The 22,622-nt window shown below is 47.7% G+C and overlaps 1 protein-coding gene and 1 pseudogene across 19 annotated transcripts in view; both read left to right on the top strand.

Moving 5' to 3' along the window:
* Positions 1-1,758: 1,758 nt before the first annotated feature.
* On the top strand, positions 1,759-2,117 carry LOC148776067 (peptidyl-prolyl cis-trans isomerase A pseudogene; annotated as a pseudogene).
* A 12,950-nt stretch (positions 2,118-15,067) lies between these two features.
* The window catches only part of ODF2 (outer dense fiber of sperm tails 2), a 30,137-nt gene continuing 22,582 nt past the window's right edge, over positions 15,068-22,622 (top strand). For 3 of the 19 annotated variants that reach the window (XM_055399211.2, XM_055399210.2, XM_088841121.1), the window contains exons 1-4: positions 15,068-15,246; positions 18,201-18,291; positions 19,158-19,274; positions 19,486-19,611. In XM_055399211.2, coding sequence (XP_055255186.1) covers positions 15,083-15,246; positions 18,201-18,291; positions 19,158-19,274; positions 19,486-19,611 — 498 coding nt within the window. In that variant the 5' untranslated portion in view covers positions 15,068-15,082. Of the gene's footprint in view, positions 15,247-16,372; positions 16,623-18,200; positions 18,292-19,120; positions 19,275-19,485; positions 19,612-22,622 lie in introns of all 19 variants that reach the window. The other 16 variants (XM_088841119.1, XM_088841118.1, XM_088841124.1 and 13 more) reach the window with 7 other exon arrangements.

The following is a 22,622-nucleotide window of genomic DNA, read 5'->3' as shown; positions in this document are numbered from 1 at the left end:
TGCAAACATTTGGACATGACTGAGTGAGTAACACGTCACTTTCACTGAGGCCAGGAGTGGGACTGGCAGGTTTAAGAAACACCGAAGCGGTCATTGTAGCTGGAGCAGAATGAGCAAGGAGGAGCCAAGGCCTGGACGTGACGAAACCAAGGTTGGGGGCCAGAGCAGGAATGTCCTTGGCGGTCATTTTGGCTTTTATTCTGAGGTAACTTACACGCAGAGTACATCATGCGAAACGCTAGGCTGGAGGAAGCACAAGCTGAAATCAAGATTGCCGGGAGAAAAAAAAAAAAAAGATTGCTGGGAGAAATATCAATAACCTCAGATATGCAGATGACACCACCCTTATGGCAGAAAGTGAAGAACTAAAGAGCCTCTTGATGAAAGTGAAAAAGGAGAGTGAAAAAGTTGGCTTGAAGCTCAACATTCAGAAAACGAAGATTATGGCATCTGGTCCCATCACTTCATGGGAAATAGATGGAAAAACAGTGGAAACAGTGGCAGACTTTATTTGGGGGGCTCCAAAATCACTGCAGATGCTGATTGCAGCCATGAAATTAAAAGACGCTTACTCCTTGGAAGGAAAGTTATGACCAACCTAGATAGCGTATTAAAAAGCAGAGACATTACTTTGCCAACAAAGGTCCGTCTAGTCAAGGCTATGGTTTTTCCAGTGGTCATGTATGGATGTGAGAGTTGGACTATAAAGAAAGCTGAGCGCCGAAGAATTGATGCTTTTGAACTGTGGTGTTGGAGAAGACTCTTGAGAGTCCCTTGGACTGCAAGGAGATCCAACCAGTCCATCCTAAAGGAAATGAGTCCTGGGTGTTCATTGGATGGACTGATGTTGAAGCTGAAACTCCAATATTTTGGCCACCTGATGGGAAGAGCTGACTCAATGAAAAAGACCCTGATGTTGGAAAAGATTGAAGGCAGGAGGAGAAGGGGACGAAGGAGGATGAGCAGGTTAGATGGCATCACCGACTCAATGGACATGAGTTTGGATGAACTCCGGGAGTTGGTGATGGACAGGGAGGCCTGGCGTGCTGCGGTTCATGGGGTCGCAGAGTTGGATATGACTGAGCGACTGAACTGAAGGGGTTGAAAATGCCATGAACAGACATGCCTGGCAGGCTACAGTCCATGGAGTTGCAAAGAGTCGGACACAGCTAAGCGACTAACACTAAAGGAGCGAGTGCTTGGAGGATTTGAGGCAGTGTGTGTGTCCAGTCACTGAGTCGTGTCCGAGTCTGCGACCCCATGGCCTGTAGCCTTCCAGGCTCCTCTGTCCATGGGATTTCCCAGACAGGGATACTGGAGCCGGTGGCCATCTCCTCCAGGCTGAGGCAGAGAGTGATACAATCTAATTTTTATTTTAATGTGAATACTCTGGCTCCTCTAATGAACTGTAGTTGGGTCCAGGGTAGAAATAGGAAGATGGGTTAGGAGGCCATCGTAACAGTCCAGGGGAGACATGATGGTGCCTCAGACCGGGGTGTTTACGGGGGGTGGTGAGAGGCACCGCCAGCGGAGACACCTGTGGACCACAGCGGGGAGCCCCCCACTGCTGAGTCTAGTCAGGGTCAACCCCACTGTGGTTCCTCCACATCGTCAGCGAACCCTTGGGCTGCATCTCTTTCAGGCTGTTTGCAGGCAGAGTTTCAAAGACAGCAAAACAAAAAAAATCTTGCGTGCTCAGAGCACTGGGGAGATAGGGTTTGGTTACAAGGGTCCTGCTTCCACAGAATTCCAGGATTTATGTGTCATGGTGGTGACTTTCCAGACTATCATGGCACTGGTGGGGTCCAACTACAGGAGAAATTTTATGAGAATTTCACCCTGAACCACACGGGTCCTGGCATCTTGTCTGGGGCAAATGCTGGACCTAACACAGCTGATTCCTGGCTTCTCATCGGCACTGCCAAGACTGAGTGGCTGGATGGCAAGCGTGTGGTCTTTGGCGGGCGCGAAAGGGAGCATGAAAAGGTGTGGCAGGCGTGGGGGGTTCTGGTTCCAGGAATGGCAAGACCAGCACGAAGCTCACCGTTGCTGTCTGTGGACAACTTGAATACACCTGGCTGTGTTTTATCTTGAGCAACAGCCCTTTCCTTCCATGACTCAGGAGAGCATTGCTCCCCTGTATCTGCTAGTGACAGCCTATGATCTTTAAGCTTTTGCTGCAGTTCCTTGAGTTTCATTATTTGCCTTTCCCTCCTCCAAGTCTAGCTGGATTCCAGAGTTAAGTTTATGATGAGGAAATAAAATCAAAACAACCACAAAAGAAAGATACAGACTGAGCATGATGTCATAGTTTTGGAACCAAATTATTGGAAGACTGGTACTGCCATCAGCTGAAATGGAGAAAACTACAGAGTGAGGGGGGCGCAGCGCTGGATTGAAGCTGGTCTGGGGATCATTTATATCAATTTTTTAAAAAACAAAAAAATATAGGAATTTAGAAAGATGGTAACGATGACCCTATATGTGAGACAGCAAAAGAGACACAGATACAAAGAACAGACTTTTGGACTCTGTGGGAGGAGGCAAGGGTGGGATGATTTGAGAAAACAGCCTCGAAACATGTCTATTACCATATGTGAAACAGATCACCAGTCCAAGTTCGATGCGTGAAGCAGGGCACTCAAAGCCGGTGTACTGGGACAACCCAGAGGGATGGGATGCGGAGGGAGGTGGGAGGGGGGTTCAGGATGGGGTACATGTGTACACCCATGGCTGATTCATGTCAATGTATGGCAAAAACCACTACAATATTGTAAATTAATTAGCCTCCAATTAAAATAAATAATTTTTAAAAGCTTTAAGAAATTCTTTCCTTTTGGCTGTGCGGGGTCTTCACTGCTGTGAGGGCTTCTTTTGGTCGCAATGAATGGGGACCCCTGTCGAGTTGTGGTGCAGAGGTTTCTCGTTGTGGCGGCCCCTCTTGCGGAGCACAGGCTCTGGGTGCTCGGCTTCTGTGGCTGTGGCTCCCGAGCACAGGCTCTGCAGTTGTGGCGCATGGGCTTAGTCTCTCTGACGCACGGGGGATCCTCTCGTGTCAGGGATGGAACCCATGTCTCCTGCATTGGCAGGTGGATTTTTTACCACTGAGCCACAAGGGAACCCTTATTTTATTTTATTTTAATTTGATTTATTTTTGGCTGTGCTGGGTCTAATATCCCACATGTTGCACAACCAGCCAAAACAAGGAAAGTTTCACACATGATTTCATATAATTCTATAACCCTTCTCTGTGGACAAAGGAGCCTGGTGAGCTGCAGTCCGTGGGGTCACAAAAAGTTGGACACAACTGAGTGACTAACAGTTTGGGGGCTTCCCTGCTGGCTCAGATGGTAAAGAATCTGCCTGCAATCCAGGACACCCAGGTTTGATCTCTGGGTCAAGAAGATCCCCTGGAGAAGGAAATGGCTACCCACTCCAGTATTCTTGCCTGGAGAATTCCACGGACAGAGGAGCCTGGTGGGCTACATTCCATGGTGTGGCAAAGAGTCGGACATGACTGAGTGATTAACACTTTTATTTTTCCCCTCCCTCATCCCTGTATTGCTCCTTCCCCTTCCTTCTCCCTACTGGTAACCTCTAGTTTGTTCTCTATGTCTGTGAGTCTGTTTCTTGTTTTATTCACTAGAAACCACAATCAGAGAAAATTAACCAATCTAATTACATGGACCACAGCCTTGTCTAACTATGAGCCATGCCAGGTGGGGCCACCCAAGACGGATGGGTCATGGTGGAGAGTTCTGACAAAGTGTGGTCCACTGGAGAAGAGAATGGCAAGCCACTTCAGTATTCTTGCCTTGAGAACCCCATGAACAGTATGAAAAGGCAAAAAGATAGGACACTGAACGATGAACTCCCCAGGTCGGTAGGTGCCCAATTTGCTACTGGAGATCTGTGGAGAAATAACTCCAGAAAGAATGAAGAGACTGAGCCAAAGCAAAAACAACACCCAATTGTGGATGTGACCGGTGATGGAAGCAAGGTCCGGTGCTGTAAAGAGCAATATTGCCTAGGAACCTGGAATGTTAGGTCTATGAATCAAGGCAAATTGGAAGTGATCAAACAGGAGATGGCAGAGTGAACATCAACATTCTAGGAATCAGTGAACTAAAATGGACTGGAATGGCTGAATTTAACTCAGATGACTATTATATCTACTACCGTGGGCAGGAATCCCTTAGAAGAAATGGAGTAGCCATCAAGGTCAACAAGAGTCTGAAATGCAGTACTTGGATGCAATCTCAAAAATGACAGAATGATCTCTGTTCATTTCCAAGGCAAAGCATTCAATATCACAGTAATCCAAGTCTATGCCCCGACCAGTAATGCTGAAGAAGCTGAAGTTGAACAATTCCATGAAGACCTACAAGACCTTTTAGAACTAACATGCAAAAAAGATGTCCTTTTCATTATAGGGGACTGGAATGCAAAAGTAGGAAGTCAAGAAACACCTGGAGTAACAGGCAAATTTGGCCTTGGAGCACGGAATGAAGCAGGGCAAAGGCTAATAGAGTTTTGCCAAGAGAACGCACTGGTCATAGCAAACACCCTCTTACAACAACACAAGAGAAGACTCTACACATGGACATCACCAGATGGTCAACACTGAAATCAGATCGATTATATTCTTTGCAGCCAAAGATGGAGAAGCTCTATATAGTCAGCAAAAACAAGACTGGAAGCTGACTGTGGCTCAGATCATGAACTCCTTATTGCCAAATTCAGACTGAAATTGAAGAAACTAGGGAAAACCACTAGACCATTCAGATATGACCTAAATCAAATCCCTTATGATTATACAGTAGAAGTGAGAAATAGATTTAAGGGACTAGATCTGATAGAGTGCCTGATGAACTCTGAACGGAGGTTCGTGACATTGTACAGGAGACAGGGACCAAGACCATCGCCATGGAAAAGAAATGTAAAAAAGCAAAATGGCTGTCTGAGGAGGCCTTACAAATAGCTGAGAAAAGAAGAGAAGTGAAAAGCAAAGGAGGAAAGGAAAGATATAAGCATCTGAATGCAGAGTTCCAAAGAATAGCAAGGAGAGCTAAGGAAGCCTTCCTCAGTGATCAGGGCAGAGAAATAGAGGAAAACAATAGAATGGGAAAGACTAGAGATCTCTCCAAGAAAATTAGAGATACCAAGGGAACATTTCATTCAAAGATGGGCTCGATAAAGGACAGAAATGGTATGGACCTAACAGAAGCAGAAGATATTGAGAAGAGGTGGCAAGAATACACAGGAGAACTGTACAAAAAAGATCCTCACGATCCAGATAATCACAATGGTGTGATCATTCACTTAGAGCCAGACATCCTGAAATGTGAAGTCAAGTGGGCCTTAGGAAGCATTACTACAAACAAAGCTAGTAGGGGTGATAGAATTCCAGGTGACCTATTTCAAATCCTAAAAGATGATGCTGTGACAATGCTGCACTCAATATGCCAGCAAATTTTGAAAACTCAGCAGTGGCCACAAGACTGGAAAAGGTCAATTTTCATTCCAATCCCTAAGAAAGGCAATGCCAAAGAATGTTCAAACTACCGCACAATTGAACTCATCTCACACGCTAGTAAAGTAATGCTCAAAATTCTCCAAGCCAGGCTTCAACAACCATGAACTTCCAGACATTCAAGTTGGATTTAGAAATAGCAGAGAAACCAGAGATCAAATTGCCAACATTGGCTGGATCATCGAAAAAGCAAGAGAGTTTCAGAAAAACATCTATTTCTGCTTTATTGACTATGCCAAAGCCTTTGACTGTGTGGGTTACAGTAAACTCCGGAAAATTCTGAAAGAAATGGGAATACTAGACCTCCTGACCTGCCTCTCGAGAAATCTGTATGCAGATCAGGAAGCAACAGTTAGAACTGGACATGGAACAACAGACTGGTTCCAAACAGGAAAAGGAGTGCGTCAAGGCTGTATATTGTCACCCTGCTTATTTAACTTATATGCAGAGTATATCATGAGGAATGCTGGGCTGGAGGAAGCACAAGCTGGAATCAAGATTGCTGGGAGAAATATCAATAACCTCAGATATGCAGATGACACCATCCTTATGGCAGAAACTGAAGAAGAACTAAAGAGCCTCTTGATGAAAGTGAAAGAGAAGAGTGAAAAGGTTGGCTTGAAGCTCAACATTCAGAAAACTAAGATCATGGCATCTGGTCCCATCACTGCATTGCAAATAGATGGGGAAACAGTGGAAACAGTGGCTGACTTTATTTTTGGGGGCTCCAAAATCACTGCAGATGGTGATTGCAGCCATGAAATTAAAAGACGCTTACTCCTTGGAAGGAAAGTTATGACCAACCTAGACAGCATATTAAAAAGCAGAGACATTACTTTGCCAACAAAGGTCCATCTAGTTAAGGCTATGGTTTTTCCAGTGGTCATGTATGGATGTGAGAATTGGACTATAAAGAAACCTGAGCGCAGAATAATTGATGCTTTTGAACTGCGGTGTTGGAGAAGACTCTTGAGAGTCCCTTGGACTGCAAGGAGATCCAACCAGTCCATCCTAAAGGAGATCAGTCCTGAACAGTCATTGGAAGGACTGATGCTGAAACTCCAATATTTTGGCCACCTGATGCGAAGAACTGACTCATTTGAAAAGACCCTGATGCTGGGAAAGATTGAAGGCGGGAGGAGAAGGGGACGACAGAGGATGAGATGGTTGGATGGCACCACTGACTCGATGGACATGAGTTTGAGTGAACTCCGGAGTTGGTGATGGACAGGGAGGCCTGGCGTGCTGTAGTCCATGGGGTTGCAAAGAGCTGGACGCGACTGAGCGATTGAACTGAACTTGTATTTTTTTTAGATATACCACATATAAGTGATATCATGCAGTATTTGTCTCTGTACTTGGATAGTATTTCACAAGTATAAACAGTCATGTCACCACTACTACACAGAAGATATGGAATATATACATCTGTCCCCAAACCTCCCCTGTGCCTCTCTGCCATCAGTTCCCTTCTTCCACCCCAGTCCCTGAATACCAATGATCTGTTTGCTGTCCCTGTGATTTTTGCCTTTTCCAAACTGTCACCTGGATGGAATCATGCTTTTTGTGTCTGTCTTCTTTTACCCAGTTTTATTTGGAAGTTTTATACAAAACTGAGCTTTAAAATCTTCCCTAATACTTTATACTAGTTTCTAATCCTAATACATCTTAAGAAGAATGAAATTTGAAATTTTCACTAAGACTTTCAAACATCCCCCAATACCCACTAGACTACTCAGATGCTGTGTAAATATTTTGGTTTTCTGTGTGAGCCCAGCCATGAAAAAAGGCTGGGACACCTTGCCGCAAGGCACACCCACTGCTTGGGGGATGCAAGGAAAGTGTGAGAAAGTGAGAGAGGGAATGGGGGCAGGGGGCAAGAACCAGGTCTCCTCCTCCTTCCTGGTGGACAATTTCTAATCCGCTCTGCCTACCCCACCCATTACCCCCCACCCCCACCCCAGGTCAGTACAATTGTGTGTAAACCAAGAGACAAGGTGCTTTGTTAGGCATAAAGGGCAGGAGCTTTGGGGCATTGGCTGTTTGCCAACTGTTCTGCCTGCTTAGGGAGCATTTTGTCTGCCTTCCGGTTTCTTAGCCAAATTGTAGATGCTGTAGAAGAGGGACTTCCCTGGTGGTGCAGTGATTAGGACTCTGTGCTTTCACTGCTGAGGGCCCTGGTTCAATCCTTGGTGGGGGAACTGAGATCCTGTAAACCATGGGGTGGCCAAAATAAAAAAATTAAAGGATGCTGGAGAAGAGCCCTTCCTGCAAACCTGCTAGCCACAGCATAGGTGCTGGGGGCAGAGAAACCTGGTTTGAGTTGTCTCAGCCAGCCCTTTCTAACTCTGTGACCAAGGGCAAGTGTCCTGACTTCTCCCTAGGTTCGGTTTTCTGCTCTGTAAAATGGGGTTACACTCAAGCCAGCCTCACCAGATATCTGGAGGATTCATTGAGCTAATGCAGGTGAGTGTGGCGCCTGGCACACGGTGACACTCCGGACAATGTCAGAGAATCAGGATGGATGTGGGTGGTTTGCCTGAGTCAGAGGAAAAAGTCAGCTGAGGTGGAGGGTGGGGAGTGTCTCTGGAAACAGGTAAATTCCAGTTTGACCTCTGCCACTTGTGATTGGATGGTCTCACTGACTCAATGGACGTGAATTTGAGCAAATTCAAACTCAGGTCCAGGAGATGGTGAGGGACAGGGAAGCCTGGCCTGCTGCAGTCCACGGGGTCGCAAAGTGTCAAATGAACAACAACTTAATTATCTGTGGCCTTCAAGCCCATTCCTTCTCCTCTCTTTGAAATGCCTGTTTCTCTTTATTAAAATGAAGAGGATGACCGGATTTGCCTTCCAAGGTCCCTCCCCAATGGTCAAGCAAGTGGTTCTCAAACTCTACAGTGCATCCGAATTACCTGGAGAACTTGTTAAAACAAGATCGCTGCCTGGGAGAAATTTCTCTGCCTGCTCTGATCTATTCAGGACCTCATCTCTCTCAAATTAACCTGAAAGAAAAAGCCAAACCCTGTTTGGAGCACAGATTCCTTTTCTCCTAGGCAGTGTTTTGGTGGTTGCATCAGGGCCCTGGAGGAGGTGTTCCAGAATGGAGAGAGCTGGTAATTAGGCCCTTGGGCAAATGGAGAGCCCTGCAGAGGCTGAGGACCCTTCAGGGAGCCTCATGCAGGGCTGGGGCCAGTGCTGGGGCGGACAGCTCCTCCTTCGTCTGTGGTTATCCCTAATGAGCCAGAAAAGCTCATGTTCATTGTTGAAATTTAGAGGAACAGAAGGAGGAAACTAAAATTGTCAGTATTAACATTTTGATATAGTACTTTCTGGATTAAAAAAAAATTTTTTTAACCTTTTATTACTTAGCTGAGTTGTGGCTCCATTAGTGTTTTTTTTGTTTTTTTTTTTTGCCATACTGCACAGAATGTGGGAATTCTAATTCCATGACCGGGGTCAAACCTGGGCCCCTGCAGTGGAAGCTGGGAGTCCTAACTTCTTGTCCACCAGGGAAGTCTTGATTTTTATTGTATATCTTTATATGGAACATATGTATTACGTTTGGGCTGGACTGTGTCCGTGAAAAGTTAATATGTTGAAGTCCTAGCCCCCAGTACTTCAGAATGCAACTTTATTTGGAAACAGAGTTCTTGTAGGTGGAACTAGTGAGGATGAAGTCATACTGGAAAAGGATGGGCCCCTAATCCACTACAGCTATTATCCGTATAAAATGGGGAAATTGAGAAGTAGACAGGCATGCACGTGCAGAGGGCCATTAGTAGGCTGGATTCTGCTGCTTACTGCTGCTGCTGCTGCTAAGTCGCTTCAGTCATGTCTGACTCTGAACTACCAAAGCCTAGGGGTGAGCCCTGGACAAGATCCTTCCCAAGCGCCTTCAGAGGGAGCGTGGCCTTGCCAACACAATTTTTTGTTAATTTTCTCATCTCTTTTCTTAGTTATTTTTGGCTGTGCTGGGTCTTCTCACTGCTCGCAGGCTTTCTCCAGTTTCGGTGAGCAGCAGCTACTCTTCCAAGCGGTTCGCTGGCTTCATTGCAGTGTCTTCGCTTACTGCTGAGCATAGGCTCTAGATGCACGGGCTTTAGTAGTTGCAGCATGTGGGCTCAGTAGCTGTGGTGCCTGGGCTTAGTTGCTCCGCAGCACAGGAACTCTTCCCAGACTAGGGATCGAACCCATGTCCCCTGCTTTGGCAGGCAGATTCTTATCCACTGCGCCACGAAGGGAGTCCCTTGTCAACACCTTGATCTCAGACTTCTGGTCTTTGGAACTATTGTTTGGCTCTGTTTAGTTTCTGTTGTTTTATTCACCTAGAGCGTGGTACTTTGTCACAGCAGCCCTAGAAACTAACACACTTTACATACCCCCTTTCGGTCATAAATTTTAAGCGAATATATAATAATACAAGAAACATCCATGTATCCTCTACCCCAAACTTGCAGTTTTTTTCCTCTATGACTATATATCTACATCTGTCTTCAGCCTCCCAAATATATACATGGTCTTATATTGAAATTAGTGTTCCTACAATATATTTTTTCAACCAATAGATCATGATTATTTTTCTCCAACAAGTTTTTGATATTTTTTTCTGACTAGAAACGTATCCCTTTGAAAAATACTTAAACATGATAGAAATTTACTTCTTACAAGTGAAAATCTCTACCTTCCAGAAATAATCAATCCTCAGAGTTCAGTGTGTAGTCCTCCAGATTTTTTTTTACATGTATGTATCAACATGCTGCTGCTGCTGCTAAGTCGCTTCAGTCATGTCCGACTCTGTGCAACCCCCACAGATAGCAGCCCATCAGGCTCCCCCAACCCTGGGATTCTCTAGGCAATAACACTGGAGTGGGTTGCCATTTCCTTCTCCAATGCATGGAAGTGAAAAGTGAATGTGAAGTCGCTCAGTCGTGTCCGACTCTTAGCGACCCCAGGGACTGCAGCCTACCAGGCTCCTCCGTCCATGGGATTTTCCAGGCAAGGGTACTGGAGTGGGTTGCCATTGCCTTCTCCATGTATCAACATACACAGGTTATTTTCCTACAAATATGGCATCATGGTTGACTTACAGCTTTGCAGCTTGCCTTTTATTTTTCTCAGCTATATATTTGGAGATCTTTATACCTCAGAACAATTGATCTGTCTTATTTTTAATGGCTCAGTCATCTTTCCTTGAATATATGTATTTCCTTGAAGGTATCAAGTGGGTTTCCCAGGTGGCTCAGTGGTAAAGAATCTGCCTGCCAATGCAGGAGATTTGAGATGCTGGTTTGATCTCAGGGTCAGGAAGATCCCTCGGAGGAGGGCATGGCAACCCACTCTAGTATTCTTGCCTGGAGAATCCCATGGACAGAGGAGCCTGGTGGGCTACAATCCAGAGGGTTGCAGAGAGTTGGATACAAGTGAAGTGACTAAGCACTTATGCACAATTTATCAAGTAGCTAAAATTCTTCATCCTTTCACAAATATTAGTCATTTCAGTGAGACCTCAGGTTAGACAGATCTGTGAGCTGGGATCCAGAATCTACAAGCGCCCCACCCTCACCCTACCCTAAGTAGTCTGTATTCTCAACTGCACTGGACCAATCATTCTTTTTTCTTTTTTAATCTTTATTTACTTGGCTGTACAGGTCTTAGTTGCAGCACATGGGATCTTCAGTCTTCATTGTGGTATGCAGGATCTTTAGTTGCAGCATGTGGGATCTGGTTCCTTGACCAGGTATCAAACCTAGGACCCCTGCATTGGGAGAGTGGAGTCTCAGCTACTGGACCACCAGGAAAGTCCCTGAATCGGTCATTCTTGCACCAGATTCTAGACAGAACCTGCACAGGTGTACACTATTCTTCCCAGGCGGCTCAGTGGTAAAAATTTCGCCTGCAATGCAGGAGAGCTGGGTTTGATCACCGGGTTGGGAAGATCCCCTGGAGAAGGAAATGCAATCCACTCTAATATTCTTGCCTGGGAAATCCCATGGACAGAGGAGCCTGGTGGGCTACAGTCCATGGGGTCACAAAAAAGTTGGACATAACTGAGCATGCATTGGGTAAATACACACTATCAATTACATTTTTTCTTTTAATTCGGCTTTTGCTCTGAATCATAAAGCTTCCTTTTCCAGAAGTCTGGACCACATGGAGCCCTTTTTTTACCTAGTCTATAGGTGAGCTTGAGGGGACTCCTTTCCCCCTTTTCCCTGAGTATCTCACCTCTTGGGAAGGTAAAGAAGTGGGAGTTCAAGGAAAGTCATGTTAAAGACAACAAGAGTTGAAGGAGAATTTCTCTTTAAAGTTGAAATCTTCATATACCTCCATGGTTATTTCATTAACATATATTCTCAAGTGTGTAATTTCTGGCTCAAAGAGGCTGTTGGGTTTTAGGTTTTTGGTGTACAATGTTCAATCATCCTATCAAAAGGTCACATCAATTTTTAACCCTACCAGCGATGTATGGGACTGCTTGTTTCCCAACATCATCATCAGTGTTGTGTGGTCCCCTTAAAAAAAATAACAAAGTGGCTGGTGCTGACCAGGCTCAGAGTGGCTTGAATTTAGAAAATACAATCCATTACTTCTTGTCCTTTTGGCTAAGATAAAGTGCAGATGACACCACCCTTATGGCAGAAAGTGAAGAGGAACTAAAAAGCCTCTTGATGAAAATGAAAGAGGAGAGTGAAAAAGTTGTCTTAAAGCTCAACATTCAGAAAGCTAAGATCATGGCATCTGGTCCCATCACTTCATGGCAAATAGATGAGGAAACAGTAGAAACAGTGTCAGGCTTTGTTTTTTGGGGCTCCAAAATCATTGCAGATGGTGATTGCAGCCATGAAATTAAAAGACGCTTAGTCCTTGGAAGGAAAGTTATGACCAACCTAGATAGCATATTGAAAAGCAGAGATATTACTTTGCCAACAAAGGTCCGTCTAGTCAAGACTATGGTTTTTCCAGTGGTCATGTATGGATATGAGAGTTGGACTGTGAAGAAAGCTAAGAGCAGAAGAACTGATGCTTTTGAACTATGGTGCTGGAGAAGATTCTTCCAAGTCCCTTGGACTGCAAGAAGACCCAACCAGTCCATCCTAAAGGAGACCAGTCCTGGATGTTCATTGGAAAGACTGATGCTGAGGCTGAAACTCCAATACTTTGGCCACCTCACACTAAGAGTTGACTCACTGGAAAAGATCCTGATGCTGGGAAGGATTGGGGACAGGAGGAGAAGGGGCCGACAGAGTATGAGATGGCTGGATGGCATCACTGACTTGATGCACATGAGTTTGGGTGAACTCCAGGAGTTGGTGATGGACAGGGAGGCCTGGTGTGCTGCGATTCATGGGGTCACAAAGAATCGGACACGACTGAGTGACTGAACTGAACTGAACTGAACTAAAAGTGCATAAAACACGATCCAGATCCAAAGTGACATCGGGGAATTTCCTGGCAGTCCAGTGGTTAGGACTCCTTGCTCCCACTGCAGGGGGCAGTGGGTTCGATCCCTGATTGGGGAACTAAGAGTCTGCAAGCTGCATGGTGTAGCTAAAAAATATCAGAATCATTTGAATTCTGTACGTGCATTTTTCAAATACCATAAAAGGGACAGATATCCACACCACAGTTATAAAGTCCCTTTTTTCTTCCCAACCACACATCCTTCACATGCTACAGATGTTCCTGTTCCCCTGTCTTCAGCACTCCACCAATACCTCTCTGTTCCCCTTCTTGTGAGATTTTCCCCATTATCTTTCCTGTCACTTACCTCTAGCATGTGTATGTGCATGTGTGTGTGTGTATTAAGGGGGTGACCTCTCCACCCTTCTCTATCACAAAGGCCCCAAAGAACTGGACCAACTGAGAAAGATCCTCAGACGGAAGGTAGGGGACAAACCCACAGGCAAAATCCTCCAGTGGGTGGGGAGGAAAAAGCTTTAAGCATCCCATCTGGTCATGCTAAAGTGGTTGGCTGTGCACTCCTTGAAGGTCAAGTGGGACATGTTAGTTTGGTGTCCCTTACACTGGGCTTCTCACACAGTTAGGGACTTAATGTTGGTTCATTGAATGTGGGAGCACTGAGAATCGATCAACTGTTGTGCTGGGGGTTGCAAGAGACATCTCACAGAGATGTTTGACTTAGGCCTGTAAACAAGGAGATTATCTTGGGCTGCTCAAAATGACGTCACCTCCTTTCAAGTGGGGGGATAAGGTGGTAGAATTTAAAGGTGAGGGAAGGTGAAGAGAAGATGGAGGAAATTCCACTGTTTTTTTTTTTTCCCCTCTATGAAAAAGGAGAGTTGGTGTATGGGATGGGGAAGAGGCAAAGATTGGGAAAAGCCAGTGTGGGGAGGTGGAGGGCTTCAGGAATGAATTAAACACTTGTTGCACAGTGATAACGGCTCAGCTGAGGGTGAAGGAAATGATTTGTGCGTTTGATCTTTGGGGAGACTCACTCAGGTGGTTGGATTACAGTAGTGATTGGGGCTCCATCATTTAACAGGGAGAAAATGAATGGAACAAGGGAGCGGATGGCTCCCTAACCCCGAGGAATGACTAGGCATTAGACTGTGGGGGTTGTGTGTGGGGGGTGGGTGGACGGCAGAAGTAGTAGTTTTGTTTGGAGGGGGAGGGGAGCCGGGGCTTGAGATTTAGGGTAGACAGGTGTGTAGATCTTGGGCCTGCACGGCTGACTGGCCCTGAGCATGTCTAAGTCTTCCAGAATCCGGGGTGGCTCCATGAGCCACGTGACAGCGGCCCCCCACCCCGATTGGCTGACAGTGAAGCATAGTTGAGAAGATGGCGACTCAGCGAGAACTTCAGCGGAATAGGTCTGTACACACACTGGTGTATAGTGTGCAGGAGGGCAGTGCGGATCGAGGGGAACGCGTGGCCCCTTCCTTCAGCCTGGACGAAGACAGACAGTGCGGGACGGCGAGAGTCTGGGTGGTGTGCAGAAGTGGGGGTCCATCTCTGCACCAACGGAGGGGGAGAAAAGACAGGGCTGTTATTTCCAGAAGAAGTGCGCAGCAGCTGCGGACACACGAACTTATTTGGTGACCCTTCTCTGAGCCCAGACGGTAAAGCGTCTGCCTGTAATGCGGGAAGAGCTGGGTTCGATCCCTGGGTCGGGAAGATCCCCTGGAGAAGGAAATGGCAACCCACTCCAGTCCTCTTGCCTGGAAATCCATGGGGGTCGCAGAGTCGGACAGGACTGAGCGACTTCACAGGTTCACTCTGAGCCCAATGGCCCAATACGAACCATAGAGAGCCGGCTGGAATTTGGTTGCTACCCTGAGTGAGGGAAACCGAGGACGACAGGGTGAAAATGGCGGAGGCGGGGGGTTAAGCTCGGCCTTGAACGGCTAGATAAGCCCGGGCCTGGCCCTTCAGTGGCGTCGCGCGTCTCCATGGCGACGCGGCGAGGCTCCCGGAAGAGGGCGGGGCTTCTGCTGCGGCTGCTGCTGGCGAGGCATCTCTGTGACGTCGGGGGCTGGGCCTAAATGGCTAAACCCGAGAGGCTCCCGGGGGGGTTTGAACTGGCCAATGGGCGAGCTGCCGACCGGGTGTCGGAAAAGGAGGCGGAAGCGGGGAGGAGTCGCAGCCGGGGCTGGACTGCATCCGCCGCGGCGTCTCCATGGCACGGCCCTGGCCTCCGACTTCAACGACTTCATAAGGCGGCGTTTCTGGGCGCAGCCGTGTCGCTCCTGGTGAGAGGCCGCCGGGAGGCGGGACCCAGGCCGCTCCGGGTGTTGGGGGGGCGCCCTCCCTCGGGATCGCTGGGTCCCGCTGCCCAGAGGCCCCCACCCACCCACCCACCCAGGCCGCCCCCCGCCTGCACGCTTGTCCCCCTTCGGTCAGAATCTGGACGAGCGCACCCCCCCCGCCCCGCCCACCGGCGCGGGCCTTCTCCTCCCGCTAACGGGCGGGCCTCTCCTCACCTGGCCACACCGGCAGGGCGCTCTGCCACCTCCTCCTGTGCTGCCCTCCGGCAGCTCTTCGCCCTCCTCTCTATGGGCAGAAACGGGGCCCCTCCAGCCCGCTGGTGGGTGGTCGTCCTTCCTCTCTCCGCCGACGGAGACTGGGCCCGCACCCTCTTTTGCCCCGGCCGGTGGGCCCCGCCCCGTCCGCCTCGCCCTCCCTGGAGCGCCTCGGCCCGGCGGTTATTTGGGCCGGGCTCCTTGTAGGCAAGCGCTGTTTTCGGGGACCGCCTCCCGAGGCTTGCCTCCATGGCTTGGAAGGGCCTCCCTGGTCCAACGGGCCTCCCTCCTGGGGAATCTTGCACCCGGCTCCCTGCCACAACCCGGCGTCGAATCCGCTCTTAGCTCGGATACTAAAATCCCAGCGGCCACCGCTGCTGCGCACCTGGAGCATTTTTTTCTCCTCTGCCGTGGGGGAGTTGCCCACTCGCTGCCCCCTTTGCCCCGCCCCGGCAGCCTCCACTCCTCCCTCTTCCAAATGCTATTGGCCTCCTCGGGTGTCTATTCTGCCGGGAACGCCCCTTCTCCTAGGAGACTGTTGCCCTGGCCCCGCCCCGAATATCCCTCCAGTTCCCAGCGCCGGTTCCGGCCCTCTGGGGCCCATTTGGGGCCTAGCGGTTTTCTCCCAACTTTCTCGCAACGCTAGCAAGCATTTCAGGTTTCCACCACCCCCGCCGCTGGTGACCACCCCACCTTCCCTCTCGCTGGGGGGCCTGGGGGTGGTGGTCCTTTTCCCTCGAAGTTCCGCCCCCTGTTGTCCCTTCCTGGGGAGCGGAGCTCTCACCGCCCTTGCCCACAGGGTGGCTCAGCCTCTCTCCTATCTTCCTTCCCACCCCCAACCCCCTCCCCACCCCAGCCCCCAACTTTGGCAGGACATTTGCTGTGCGACTTGGACAGTAGAGGAGCGTCTCCCAAGTTTTCATCCAACAGCCACCCCTAAAGCTTCCACCCTCCTCCCCTGAGAGGACGTTTGATGCCGGGCCCCTGAGATTCTCATTGACAAGCCCCTCTGGGTCCCCCTGAGCCAGAGCCTGCTGACCCATTTGCCCACCTTTGCGGCTTTGATGCCTAACCATGTCTGCCTCATCCTCAGGCGGCTCCCCCAGGTACTGCCATTGTGGGGGGCACCTCTGCCAACAGGGCAGGGGAAACGTGGGCAGGGGCTCCCAGGCCGGGCTGGCTGAAGGATTCTTTTCTCAGCTTCCCTGTTTCTGTGTACTGAAGGCCTGGGCCAAAACATTCAAAACTAATTTTTAGGAGGAAGGAGGAAAATGCACTCACATGATACCCTCTCTGCCTCCCTCTGGCCCTCTTTCCTCAGGTGCCCCAGTTCCTGGTAGCAAATAGGATCACCATTGTTGTCACTGGAATACTAGGCTCAGATCTTTTTTGAAAGGAGGCTAGGTGTAAGTAAATAACCATGTAAGAGGTGGATGCTGCAGTTAGCCATATGTTGACGGAATCCAGGCAGTCTTGGGGCTTCCATGGTGGCTCAGAGGTTAAAGCGTCTGCCTCTAATGCGGGAGACCCGGGTTTGATCCCTGGGTCAGGAAGATCCCCTGGAGAAGGAAACGGTAACCCACTCCGGTATTCTTGCCTGGACAATCCCATGGACGGAGAAGCATGGTAGGCTACAGTCCACGGGGTCGCATAGAGTCGGACACGACTGAGCTACGGAATGGAACGGATGGAAAGCCTACTGAGAAAGAGGGCTTTCCCACATGTATTGACTTTTAAGTGTTCACAAATGGTCTGAGGAGAAACGCCTGTCTACCCAGGTTTGGTAATTCCTTCGCTAGATGATTAGTAGGACTTAATTAATTTATTTTTTTCTTTTTTACCAAGGTGTGACATACAACAAAGTGTGTGCTAAAATGCTTGAGAATTTTTTGTTGCATTTTTATGTTGCATGTTTTTCTTCCCCAAAATAATGGAGGGTGAGGACAAGGTCATATTTTGGGGTCTGTCTTTTAGGTAGTGGGATGGATCACATGTACTTTCCAAGTCCCTTCCTGTCTTGGAGTTCTTGGATGTACTGCTGCCAAAATTTGGAGATTAAATATTTGCTTTATTTGCATATTTGGTGAGGGGGCCATTTATGTATAAGTAAGATGTGGTATTACAAAAATTTTTTAAAATAATAATAACCCTACCTCTTAGGTGCTTAAAGGGTAGCAAGTGAAATATTTTAGGTAATAATCATTTTTCATCCTCTTAGTTGAATATTTGATGGTTAGTTTTATGAGACTGAGTCATAGAGACTATTCCAGAGCCTATGGCTCTGTCTTTTCAGGTCAGTCGTTCACTGAGCGTTGTTCCAGGCAGTATTCTGGGCACTTTCACCCTCATCCAGGCTACCATGTTGACTGTTACCTACATGCTGTCTGCTTTTTGTCTCCTGAAAGGATGACATCTGGGCTTTTCAGTAAAAGGTCACAATACTTGTGACACAATGGCAGGCTAAAAAGCCAGCGCCGCGAATGCTCATTGCCCCATGTCTCCATCCTCCTGCCGGGCACACCATGAGTGTTTGGTGCTCGTGTCAAGGGAGCCAAGTAATTCCAGACTGGCTCTCCTAGCCGTGCACCTGTTAGCCACCATATGTAGTATATAACTTCGGGAGAGCTAAGGAATAAAAGAGCCCTAGTTTCCTGCTTGTAATCCTGTTCTTGTGCCCGGTGCAGGTTTCCATCTTGTGGGAAGAACGGAGTCACAACTCTCACGCAGAAAAAGGTCTTGAGGACACCTTGCGGCGCACCCAGTGTTACCGTGACGGTAGGTGGCGCGCTCGGAGCAGCCCCCCACCCCCCACCCCCCGCCCCGCCTGCGGCCCTGCCAGAAACAGCACTGGCTTCTGCTGGCACCCCGGTGGCCAGGCGCTCTGTTAAGTGCCTGCACACATAGACTGCTCAGGGATGGATCTGGTTTTGCCTGTGGTAAGGCTGCCGTGTGTGAGGAGGTTGTCTTAACCTAATCTTTCTGGACAAATTTCAAAAATCATAAGACAGATTTTCCAAAAAGAAAGAAGGAAAAAAAAGTAAAAGAACGGGGACTGATAGGAGCTGTTGGTGGGCGAGGGGGTCTGTGTTTGGGCCTGCTGATGTTGTCTTTAGAATCTGTACAACCTTCTCATTTTGGCATTTCTTCCAGCTTTCTGTCTTGATCGTCTTTTACCTGCCTGCTGCTTGTTGTGTCTTGCACCCTAACCCGTCTGTGTATTTCCCATGCTAATCCGCATGCCCCGTTCAGAATCTGGTGTGGCGGCCTCACCCGCTTTCCAGCTGTACTGTGCTGCATCAGAGGAGGAGCCGTGCTTTCCAGCAGGCTTGCAAAGAGATGGAGCTCTGAGGACCCTGGGGCCTTGGGTTTGGGGCTCTTGTGTAGAACTCGCGGGTTGCTCAACCCCTGTTCTTGGGTGGCCTTGGGTCTCCCTAGTGGTCTTCAGTTGGCATCTCTGCATGAGCCTGCTGAACGGCACACCCGCCTCGCTTCCCGCCTGCATGCCAGTAGTGCTGGTTGCTGTCCTGCTCGCTTGGTGGCTAGGCTTTCAGTGGCCCCCAGAGGCTGTGAGCTCGGTTTTTATGCCCAGTTTACTCATCTGCAGATCAACCTTTTTTGTGTTGTCCTCCCCCGCCTGCCAGAAGCGAACCATGAAGGACCGCTCTTCAACTCCCCCCTTACATGTTCACGTGGATGAGAACACCCCTGTCCACGTCCACATAAAAAAACTCTCCAAAACGTCAGCGACCAGCAGCCAGGTAGGAGCATGCCAATGGGGTGAGGCCAATGCAGTCACTTTCAGAGGTCGATCGCCTGGTTGGAAGGTAGGCAGGACAGTCACCCAGAAAAGGCAGCAGTAGCCTTAGTCAGAAGAGGCTCCCCTGCAGAGTTGGAAGCGGACGCCACTTGCAGAGTGATGCCACGGCCAGCTGTGTAGGGAAGTGACCCTGGGTTTGTCCCTTTCCACAGAAATCTCATAAGCGCGGAATGAAAGGGGACACCGTGAATGTGCGGCGGAGTGTCCGGGTGAAAACCAAGGTACCTTGGATGCCCCCTGGAAAATCATCCGCCCGGCATGTGGGATGCAATTGGGAGGTAGGCTCATTCTTGTTCAGGCTTTTCGTCTCGGACTGGTCAGGTTCTAGCAGGCCTCATGCTCAGTATGGTTCAGGGTTGGCTGTAGCTCTCAGAGACATCCCAGTGGGTCCCGCTTACTGAGTGCCTTGCTAAACCCTGAAAGTACGAGAATCTTCTCGAGTCCTTCCAACACCGTAATGTGGTAGCTGCACCCGCTCTCCCAAGGTGCAGATGAGAACCCAAGGCTCAGAGAGGTGAAGTGTCACAGAGGGAGTAGCAGAGCTGGAGGTAGGGCTCAGGGTGTCTCATGCTAGAGGTGGTGCCCGTAGCCTCTCTGGTTTGTATGTGCAGAGCTAAGACAGTGCTAGTGTCTGGAGCAGACTTGACACATGTATACCAGAATGTACACATCCAGGAAGGCATCTTCTCTTTTGTGGTCGCCCGCATAAGAGACCATGCACTCACTCTGTAGATAGTATCAAAACCACTGGAATAGGGACTTTTCCTGGTGGTGCAGTGGTTAAGACTCAGCCCTCCCAATGCCCAGGGCATAGATTCTATCCCTGGTCAGGGAACTAAGATCCCACATGCCGCGTGGAGTGGCCAGAAACTTAAAAAAAACATGCATTGGAACAATCTCCTGAGGAATAATTGCCTTCAGTATCAGTTGCCAAGGTACCAGGAGAACTGTTGTCTCTTTGTGGCCATGCCTTAACACGTTTTGCTTGTCCATCCATCCTTCTGTGCAGTAATTCATGCATTTCTTGAGACACTGCTGTGCACTGGGGTTTCAGCTGCAAACTGGCAGCTCTGTCCTCTATGCTTACATTCTGGTCAGTTGCAGTGAAGAAACACAATGATAAGACAAGGCCTATGGCTGTGTTTTAGACCGAAGTCTCATGACTGAGACAAGTAAAGACCTTGAGACTACAGTCGACCAACCATATCCGCCTGTTCTGCGTCTGTGGATTCAACCATCCAGAGATAAAAAACAAAAATCCAGAGAGTTCCAAAAAGCAAAACTTGAATTTGCAGTGTGTCAGCAGCTATTTACATAGCATTTCCATTGTATCAAGTATTATAAATAATCTAGAGAGAATTTATAGTTTACAGGAAGGTGCGCCTAGGTTACATGCAAATACTACACCATTTTACATAAGGGACTTGAGCACCCTTAGATTTCAGTATGAATGAGGGTCTTGGAACCAATCCCTGTGGATATCTTAAGAGGATGATGCCTGCTCTATTTTGAAAGATTTATTCTTTTTCTGAGAGCTTATTACTTTTAAAATTAGAAATAATCGTAATTACTTTGACGTTTAGAGTCATACTTCATGCTCTTGACTCCCTGATTCATTTAATCCCTAAGAGACAAAGGGAGTTTGGTATTTTCGGGAGTACGTGAAAAGTGTTCTGACATATCTCTCCAAGGAAGATTGGAATTAAAATGATTTCTAAGATTTTCTACCATGTGTACCTCACTAGCAATCAGTGAAATGTAAATTAGAACCAACTACATTTTTGAAAAAATAGCAAGCTGTCATTTTTGTTGAGTGAAAGAAGTTGAAAAGATTCAGAATATCTTCTGTTGACAAGCATATGGGGGTATCACCGAATCTTTTTAGATAGTTTTTGAGCGGATGGTTTGGCAGCATTTATCTAAACATGGATTCTATAGTTCTGCACTTGGGAATTGATGCTCAAAAAATCACAGAAGAGCACAGGAATCTGTAACAGGATGTTTGCTGAAGCGTTGTTTGTATTAGGGAAAAATTAGACACCATCTAACTGTTTGGAGGGTATTGGTTAAAATTAAGATGCATCCATACAATGGAATGCCACACAACCACTGCTAGATCAAGGTGGATGTCTCTACAAGCACCAAGCGGCACAGCATGGAGAGTGTGGCCCTGTTTGTGCAGAAAAGGGCATCTGTGTGTCCACGTGCGTATGAATATATTTATATATACAAACTTTCTGGGAGGCAATACTAGAAGTAGTAAGCAGTGATTACCTCTGGGTGTGGGAGGCTTTACTGCTTTATCTTTTTGTGGTCTGCCTAAATGTCTTTATCACATAATATATTTTATATTTTAAAACACTTTTTAAATTTTTAATGAAGAGACTTAGGTAGTTTTTTGAAATATAAATATCAAAAGTCATGCCACTGTGGAAATGGACTTTCTGTTGACATGGGTTGCTAGGAGCTATGGTCCCCTCTGGAAAGCTCAGTACCCCTTCCAGGCCTGGGGCCACAGAATCCTAGAAATGGAGGGGCCCAGAGATGTGCCCGACCATCTCTTGAGCAGTAGCTGTCTCTCATGCTGTCCTCTTGGACTAGCTCCTCTCCACTTTTCAGTGGCCTTCCATGTTCCCAGCAGGCCTCACCCCACCCTTTCCATTATCGACAAGAGAGAAAAGACCTTCGGAGGAGGAAGTTTGTGGTGGAGCTAGATATGGACTCCAGCAGCTGCTGTGTGATGTGGGGATTCTTGTTTGATCTTTTTTTTTTTTGATTCTTAAAACCTCTTCTGGTACCTAAGATATCTTCGGGAGAAAGCACGTCTGGGTTTTTTTCGCTCTATTTAAGCACGTCATCTGTTTTTATGATGGAAAATTGAAAATACCATAGAAGAGACAATCACTTGTAGTTTGAGCACACACATTGGAAGCGTGCTGCTTGTTGACTTTTTACAAACTGTGTAACTGTCACCCACCTCCAGAAACAGCATCACCAGCTTCCCCAGAAGGCCCTCTCTGGTCCTGTTCTTCTTGCTCCCACCCCGAAGGAGACCAGTGAAACTGTTACTATTTTAGTGCATTTATTATCACTTTTTCTGATGCGGAGTTTTTTCTTTTTTTAAATTATACTATCTATATATTTTCCTATTGTCCTCCTTTTATAGATTAAGAATAACGTTTTTTTCTCATAAAAGCAATGCACATCATTGTTGAAAAATCTGAAAATCAAAATCAGCCCAAGGAAGAAAGAAAAAAGACCTGTAATTGCACCACCCTGAGAAGACCCC

This window comes from Moschus berezovskii, chromosome 11 (genome assembly GCF_049115385.1).
Source record: "Moschus berezovskii isolate FMDL1 chromosome 11, NW_MosBer_1.0, whole genome shotgun sequence".
In the NCBI taxonomy this organism is placed as follows: domain Eukaryota; kingdom Metazoa; phylum Chordata; class Mammalia; order Artiodactyla; family Moschidae; genus Moschus; species Moschus berezovskii.
This window is presented reverse-complemented; position numbering and strand designations above follow the sequence as displayed.